The sequence below is a fragment of the Dasypus novemcinctus genome, chromosome 3, assembly GCF_030445035.2.
Source record: "Dasypus novemcinctus isolate mDasNov1 chromosome 3, mDasNov1.1.hap2, whole genome shotgun sequence".
Taxonomy (NCBI): domain Eukaryota; kingdom Metazoa; phylum Chordata; class Mammalia; order Cingulata; family Dasypodidae; genus Dasypus; species Dasypus novemcinctus.
This window is the reverse complement of record NC_080675.1, coordinates 146,741,166-146,749,557: the sequence shown is the minus strand read 5'-3', so window position 1 is coordinate 146,749,557 and position 8,392 is coordinate 146,741,166. Positions and strand designations below refer to the sequence as shown.

General features: G+C 51.6%; 1 protein-coding gene across 1 annotated transcript; it reads right to left on the bottom strand.

The window, feature by feature from the left end:
• Nucleotides 1-1,208: 1,208 nt before the first annotated feature.
• Nucleotides 1,209-7,247, bottom strand: NR2E3 (nuclear receptor subfamily 2 group E member 3). The gene is made up of 8 exons (XM_058288447.2): nt 7,142-7,247; nt 6,570-6,696; nt 6,297-6,400; nt 5,976-6,224; nt 5,614-5,786; nt 4,216-4,462; nt 3,840-3,945; nt 1,209-1,341 (listed from the first exon to the last, which is right to left on the bottom strand). The coding sequence occupies exons 1-8, from the start codon at nt 7,245-7,247 to the stop codon at nt 1,209-1,211; spliced, it is 1,245 nt and encodes a 414-aa protein (XP_058144430.1).
• Nucleotides 7,248-8,392: the final 1,145 nt, after the last annotated feature.

The window sequence follows — 8,392 nt, the reverse complement described above, 5'->3', positions numbered from 1 at the left end:
CTTCTTGACATCAAGTGTTTCTTCTTTGAAGGCAGAAAATTGACAGAATTGTTCAGCTGATTCTGTGAGCAGAGTTAGGAGGAGGCAGTATCAGGGTTAAGCAGAGTTAAGTAGAGTCAGACCAAGGTTTGAGTCCCCTCTGAGTCTCTGTTTTATGTTTTTGTTTTCATTTATAAATGGGGATAATTGGTCCTTTCCCCAGAGTTATTCTTAGGATTACATAACTACATATTAAGCTCAGCTCACTACCTGGTATATAAAGGGCTTGATAAATGTTAACTATTGCTTTTCTTTTTTCTAGGCCTTCTGGGTTTGTCTTTGAGGTTTGTCTGAGCTTCACCTTTGCATAAGGAATTAAGTGATGGAGATTCCCTTTCCCAAAAAGTGCTTATAGCTGCCCTATGTTGAGGTAGATGGTATTCACTTTTGTTTGAGAAGGATAAGGAAGAGAGAGGGATGTTGTGGGATGGTGGGGTGCCACCTGGAGTGATGCTGGGTTATTGAAACCTGTGGGAGATTTTCCACAGGGCTTGAAGTCACTACACCTGAACTCTGACTTGGACTGGAAGCCCCACTGAAAGGCAAAGACCTTGCACTCCTTCTTTCAATGTCTTCATTCAGTTCTCTGGGCATAGAGAAGAAAAAGCAGGGACTTGGGCCACATTCATTTTCCTGGTTTTTTCACTTCTTTATTGAGGTCTAACAATACAATACAGTGCACAAATGAATTTTTACCTATGAATACATCTTTACCACTCAGCTAAGGTAAAGAACATCCTAGCACACCAGAAGGCTCCCTTGTGCCTACCCAATCAGTCCTGCCCCACTAGAGGTAATCATATTCTGACCTCTAGCGCTATTAGTCTTGCCTCTTCTTGAACTTTTTATGAATGAAATTTGTGCCTGTCTTCTTTTGTTCAACTTTCATGTCTGAAACTTATCTGTGTTGTCCTTTGTGTTAGTAACGCATTCTCTTATATTGCTGTATTCCACTATATGAATATACCATAATATATTCTTCATATTATTATTATTGATATACAGTTTTTGACTAATATGAATAAAGCTGCATTTTGGTGGACATTTCTGCAGAGTACATAAACCTACAAGTGGAATTGCTGGGTCAAAGGGGAGGCAAATATTTAGCTTTAGTAGATTGAGCCAAACTGTTTTCCAGAATAGTTGTACCCATTTGACTTCCATCCATATCAGTTTTTGAACATATCACAAAGGAGCTTCTCCATTGGAGTATTCCCTATGGTTTTACGGAAAAAGAGGAGCTCGATGCGTTCAGAAGTGATAAACTTTAAAGACGGGAGGAGGAGGAGCAATTTTCCAAACCTGAACAGGAGAGAGAACATCAGTATTACTATCAGCTTCCAAGAGGTGGTCCTTTGGGCAGTGCCCTCCAGAGGGGCGGAGGAGGGGGAAGGGAGGAAGGAGAGGACAGATGAGAAGTATGCAGGGCAACTATGGAGGAATTTCCTGGGAAGGCCCATTCATTGGAGGAGTTGTCACCACCCACCCCCTGACCCTTTTTAAACCCTCACACACACCCCAAACAATAGTTCTGAAGTGAGATGAAAATAGTAAATTTTGTTTATTGTGTATAAAGATTATGAGGTGAGCATTTATTTGTATTAGCCATATCTATAAATATACTATTATTAATCATATATGATTGTTAGGATAATTAATATATAGGAAATATAAATTCTCTGTAAGCCACCTGAGATGATAGCAGGGTAGCCATTAGCTGGAAATGTTCTGTAGTTGAGGCATAATTATGGGGACTTGAGATACTCACCCAGAAAAAAAAATTTTTTAGTTTTAAATAAGAGCCATTTGCCAAGGCAGGGTTCCCCAATTCAAAGAAGGTGGATGGTGAAGCCCCAAGAGATAGATGGGGAGGATCAGGCCTACCCTGAGCAGAACACCTGAGAGCTGGGTCAATGCCCAAAGTCATGGTGACCACTCTAAAGTGGGGCGCCTCCACGTTCCCCTTCCACTGTGGAAATCTAGGGGAAGCACTCCCCACCCCTATCATCCAGTTATCTGCTGAGCTTATTTTGCCAGCCTAAGGGTTTATTCTTGTGAGTACCAACTGAATGGCACTGAGTAGTCATATTAACTATAAAGTCAGAATTTTTTTTCAAATTACAGGTATTAATCCTTTAGTGGGTCTGAAATTAAATTTAGTGGGTCACAACCAGCCTTTTAAAAATTAAAATGTAAGTATCAGAGTAAATTGTGCAAAGTAAGGGTAGGTATTATTTGGTGGAAATTTTGTTTCAGTTTGTATATATGTTAGGTTAAGATGGAAATTGCATTTCTCTCTGGGGATTGCAGTTTAAAGAAAACTGAAATACACTGATTTAAAGAACCCCAAACTACTACCTCTACACAATTCTGCCATTAGTTGAAATTGAACTGCTATAGATGTAACAACGGAAATACTCAGTATTTTTAAATTCGACTCAACACCAATATGTCAGGATATGCCTGGGAGCTGAACCCAACTGAAACTTGACCTGGCTGGGCTTCTGGCATCTGAGTGTCTGTGCTCATAGGATGTTATGTCAAGATTCAGTAGCAGCAGTTGTTTCCCCTCTGGCATAAGCAGCAGAAATCTTTTTGTGCAACATAGTACACACCTTGTATTCTTTGACTCTTAAAGAGAAACTACCTGTTCTCATTGTGGATAATTTTTCAGATTAGAGGTGATTAAAGAGAACTGGGGACTCCTGAGAGAATGCAGACAGCAATTTGGAAAATAGCCAGTAGATTCCTGGAGGCCTGGCAGTCAAACCTTGCTGAGTTGCCATTGTATCTGCTGGTGCTGGGCCAAACTCCGCAGTGCCAGAGCACTGGCTGCTCCCCCATCCTGCTCTCAGCCTGCAGCTACTACTCCCAAGCCCAGCCGGGGCCTGGGTGGGGGCCGCTGGCCATGCATATGGCCTTACCATGTTCCTTCAAGCCTATCTTCCTCCTGACTTTTAAATTTATTAATACCCCTGTCTCCCAAATAACTTCTCTTCCCTTGTTCCTTACATCCAACCAAGTGCTAAGATAACCCATCCCAATTCCTAGATTCTCTCACATCTGTCATCTCCTTTCCACTATTGTACCTATTGCCACTCCCAAAGATCTCTCCACGGAATCCCCTGGATGATGGCAGTGGCTACTCTCCCCTACATGGTGGTATGTTCTATACTTATTTTCATGCCACTCAACATGACGTCCAGCTCTATCTATGAAACTCTCCTACTCAAAAACCTGCAGTAGCTCCCCTGTACCTATCAAATTAGATATGGCCTTTGGCGTTTGAAGTCCTGACCATGCTCACCCCAGCGTATCTTTCTGGCTTCAGTTACTACCTTCTTACCAGAAGGAATCTGTTTCTCTTTCCGAACTGGGCTCCTGTCCTAAGAACACATCATGCTTGCCTCTCTCTCTGCTTTTGTAAAATGATGTTTTCTCTCCTTTGTGGACTCTATCCTTCCAAGTCCAACCCTGCCTTTACATCCCTCACTCCCAATGGGTCTCTGTCTCCAGATACACACAACCCTCAATACCTAATGAGGACAATTCTCATCTTTAATGTGGCCAATGTGCCAGGTACCCCTGGGAGGCACCGACTTTCTCTTACCCACATTTTGGCTCTCTCCTCCCAGGGTTTGGCACACAGTACCACACAGGAGAAGTTGGATATTTGTTGGTTGAACTGAGACCCTCGTCCAGGCTCATCCGTGAAGTTCTGGCTTGGTGACATAGACATGGGCAAGGGCTGACCGAAGGGATGAAGGGATAGGGGTCGGGTGGGCATGTGCTCAGGTCACCTCACAGGCTGACTGGGATGGTGGGCCTTGCTGTGCTGGCTCAGTGTCACTTGAGACTGGTCCTGCAAGGCCTCCACATGCTCAGGATCCTTTAAGCCCTGTGTTTCTGGAAAGAAGCAGCACCAGTGAGCTACTATTCCATGTGCTCTCCAGCCTGACCACAGCCGGGCCCCCCAGGAGAAATACTATGGTTGGAGCCCATCCCTGTAATTCTCTTCTCTCCCTGATCCCCTTCCTCACTCCCTCCCTCCTCCCACCCCCAGGAAGAAGCCTGCAAACATCTGGGTCTTGGGGGGAGGCCAAAGGAAGTCACTAGAATTCCCATTTTCCTTCCCCAGCCGTTTCTCTGGAAGATCAGGCCGTGACTGTCAGCTACCTGGTTTGAAGAGGACCAGAGCCTTCATGCAGGCAAACTCTGTCGGGTCCACCGCCAGTGCCCGGAATCGGGAGATGGTTTCCTGCAGAGTGCGGGACTCCACGCCAGCCAGTACAAGCCGGCCCTGACTGCTGCTGGCTGAGGAGGCGTCGGGCAGGGCTAGCAGCGGGCAGCTCTCCAGAGGCAGAGACCACTGTATAGCTCCAAGGAGGAAGAGTTCACCCCACGCTTCTTCCAGCAGAATCACCTGTGTTCAGAGAGGGCGCAAGTGTTTTAGCCAAAACACCACTACACAGTCTGGAACCTCGGCCACCTTCATGGAAGCTCCGGGATGGCTCCCAGAATTGCTGATTCTGGGCATCCGAAACATTCTTTTGACTTCTGTGTGTAAGTGACTGCCCCTCCCCCAGACCTTCTCATCGAGCACTCTAGCATGTGGCACCATCTCCCCCAGCGGCCTAGGTTCTGAGACACTCAGGAGTTCATCCAGACCTGCAACTAGAACAGTTCGAGGAGCTTAAAGTGTGGGAAGTTGGGAATCCTCAGGGATACTCTCTCAGAGCATCCAAAGTTGAGTGTGTCCAAGAGACTGAGTGGACTCTCTTTTTTTAATTTTTTAAGTTTTTGAGGTACCAGGCTGGAGATTGAACCCAGAACCTCACATGTGGGAAGCTGGCACTCAACCACTGAGCCACATCTGCTCCCCTGAGTTGGTTTTTTCATTTGCTTATTGTTTATTTTTGTTTTTATGAGGCACCAGGGACCCAACCCAGGACCTCTCATGTGGGAAGCAGGCGCTCAACTGCTTGAGCCACATCTACTCCCCACGCAGACTCTTTTGAGCTGCTTCATCCAAACACAAAAACTCTGGCTGAGAGGTTCAGACCTTCAGTGTGCTTCTCTCTCTAGGCTTAAGAGGTCTGCCACCCCATAAGAAGGCCAGTGAGACATTCTCGAGGTGGAGGGGTTGGGCTGAAACTCAAGCCCCGAACTCAGAGGCACCTGCGTCAAGGCCAAGGAAGCCCTGTGTCTCCACTCAGGCTGTTCAGGTGGCCCTGCCACGTGGAGAGCATCTGCAGGTAGGGCCTGAGGACTTTTGTCCAGGTAGAAAGAAGGGGGCCATGGGCATTGTCTTCAGTGGTCCCTGTGTGCCCCCAACCATTGCCATCCCCTAGATGTGCACTCCTGACCATCACTGTCCCAGAGATGGACGTACCCCCACTGTCGCCATCCTCGAGACATGTACCTTTGACCATCACTGATTCAGACGTGTGCCCCAAATGTCACCACCCCAGGCTGTGCACACCTCCAGTCCTCTCCTTCACAGGGAGGTAGGCACCCCCCGCTAGCTGACTCGTGTGGACTGCCTGGCCCCCAACTCCCTGTGGGGCACTGTACCTGGTCCCGGAAGGGCAGACTGGAGAACACGGGCAGGTTCTTGGCCCACTTGACAGCCATGAAGAGCAAGCGAGCTGACGCCTCGTGGATGCTGTCCAGGCCGCAGGGGAAGGAGGAGTGTGGGGAGGAGGTGAACTCAGCATCGTTGCTGGTGACATTGATGTTCTCATCAGCTGTTGGAAGAGAAAGTTGTGATGTCAGCCTCTGCTCTGCGGGGGGCGTCAGGGAGCGCTGGGAACCCCCGTGTGAGGGAAAAGCCTGCGAGCTGAGACTCCATCGCGACCTGGAACAGAAGCGCCGCGCCGCCTCCCCCCGCCCCCCCCCCCCCAGCTCGGCCTGGCCCTCAGCTTCCTCCCACTTACGGTCCTCTGGCTCCAGCTTAGCACAAGCTTCGGCCATTAGAAGGCTGGTCATGAAGTGGTGGTGCACTGGCAGCACGAGGGCCCCAGGCCCCAGGGCTCTGGCTGCAGAAACACGCATGGAGCCCTGAGGGCCGGGCCGCGAAGGCGGCCGGGGGGCCACAAGGGGCTCCGGCCGGGGCTCAGCGTCCGACTGCAGGCTGTCCACGCGGACCTGGGCCGTGCTTCTGGGCTGGCGCTCGTTCTGGACGGCTGGGGAGGCAGGAAGAGTCGAGCTGGCCATCTGGGTCTGTCACAGCCCTCCCAGTGGGCTCCCTGACTCACCGTCCTGGTTCATGCCCGCCTGCAAGCACTTCTTCAGCCGGCAGGCCTGGCACTGGTTCCGGTGTGCCTTGTCCACAGGGCACAGCCCTGCACCCACCTGGCACCTGCAGGTGAAGGGCAGTCGAAGGGGTCCTTGGCCCAGCCGGGCCCTGGACCGTGGACTTCAGGCATTTCTGCCCTAGCCCCTTCTTCCCTGAACAACCTCCACCCTCCCAGGACCCCGAGGGTCGGGAGCACAGCTGGGCTCTGCAGGGCCGGATCCCCCTCCCTCACCTGTAGATGAGCCTCCGCCTCACGCTCCTCTTGAAGAAGCCGCTGCAGCCGTTGCAGGCGTAGATGCCGTAGTGCTTCCCGCTGCTGCTGTCGCCACACACGCGGCACTGGAGCGAGGGGCCGACGCCTGGGGAGGCAGGGGCTGGGGCTGGCACTCCCCTCCCTCCCCTCCCCGTCCCTGGCCACAGGGTCCTGCTCACCTGCATGTAAACATGCCCAATCTCACCCATCGCACACTACCACCCCCGCCCCAGCTTCTGCCAGCTCGTCCTCTCCTCCTTCTACGGTCAAATTCCAGCCTCCACGCCCGCATATCCCACTCCTCCTCTCTGCAGGTGATTCAACGCTCCATCAGCTCATGACACTGCTAGGGACCTCTTTGCTGCCAAGCCCTGGGCTGCAACGTGGTTCTTTTTCCCCCATCAACTCAACCACCCTGTCCCAGCTCTGCCAAACCCCAGGTTTCTAGAAACTCCCCACACCTACAACACTTGGGGCTGGGCCTAGTTCGTCTGGTCTCTCCTCACCCTAATCCCCAAGAGCCCACTCGCTACCTCCAGGATAAGCCGTACCTGTCAGATCCTCCCCCGGGTCCCACCTGCCTGGACACTCTTTCCTGGAGACAGCCACGGAGGCAGCCACAGCTGCAGGTGCAGCTGCAGCCACGGTGGAGCTCATCGGAGCTGTCTGGCCTTGCTTCTGCCTTCTGCCTGAGGGAAGCCTCCCAGATTCCTGAGCCAGGCTCAGCCTCCACCTCCCTTTCTCTAGCTCTGTCTCTCTGTCTGTGTCTCTGTCTCTCTTCTAACACTATTTCTCCCTCTCCCTGGCCCTGGCTGTCTCCCTCTGTCTTTGTATTTGCCCCCACACTCTCTGTGTCTGTCTCTCTCTCTGCCTCCTGTCCCCTCTGTCTGGCCTGAGGAGCTGCTCCAGCTTCCCCAGGCCCCTCACAGCAGTGGCTCTGGCTTGAGGAGATTTCTCCCAGGGCAGTACCTAGAAGCAGTTTATGATCCTCTTAATCTTTACTGTCTCTTCAGGGGATCAACGGCCACACCCACGGCACAACCAAGGTGCCCCATCAGTCCCGCTGCCCCGCAGCTACCCAATGCCTCTGCTGTGTCCCTGGGGAACAGACTTCTCAGCTGTTGGTCATTCAGTGCCGAATCTTGACAGTCGGTGAGGACTTCACTACCCAAGGACTTGAACATCTTTGAGCTGCTCGGCACTGGTGCCAAGGCACGTGTGGGGACTGAGCTGTGTGCCTGCTCCCGTGAGGCTCTGGGCAGGCAGGCTGCTCACTGTGTGTCCTTGTGTGCAGCTCTCGGCTCCATGGGTGTCCACCCCCACGCCCATGATAAATGACTTCTTAGGGCCCTAGGTTTAAGGGTCCTGGCAGCTCTGGAAGGCTAGCATCCCCAGATGCCCAGCCAGAGGAGGCCTCTGTCCCATGAGGGGACAGCCTGGAAGGAGGAGCGTCCGAGATTGGCCTGGAGGTTGGGTGGCCTAGGCCCCATCCGAAGGTAGTGGAAGCCGAGCTGGCAGGTGTTTTCTTCACCTGCTGGGCCTGCAGGACAGGACGGGGGCAAGGGCACAGCTACCCAAGTTGGCTAAGGGCTCATAGGAGGCGCCTCATCTTTTCCCTGACTTGGCCTCACGACCACAGGCAGAGACAGACCCGAACCCAAATCCCTGCTGTCTCACAGACCAGCCATGCGTCCTTCAGACTTAACCTGTCCAAACTTCAGTGTCCTCATTGTAAATAAGGGGATGAGAAAAACACCTGATCTAGAGCGTCGGTGGAAAAACTGAATAAGGTAATTCACTCA

Bases quoted from the DNA above. Each gene is read 5' to 3' on its own strand.
- NR2E3 (XM_058288447.2), bottom strand. From the start codon at position 7,247: ATGAGCTCCACCGTGGCTGCAGCTGCACCTGCAGCTGTGGCTGCCTCC. The intron at 4,463-5,613 runs GTACAGTGCCCC...CTCTGAACACAG, and splicing joins GTCTGCCCTTCCGGGACCAG to GTGATTCTGCTGGAAGAAGC. The intron at 3,946-4,215 runs GTAGCTGACAGT...GCTTCTTTCCAG, and splicing joins TCTGGTCCTCTTCAAACCAG to AAACACAGGGCTTAAAGGAT.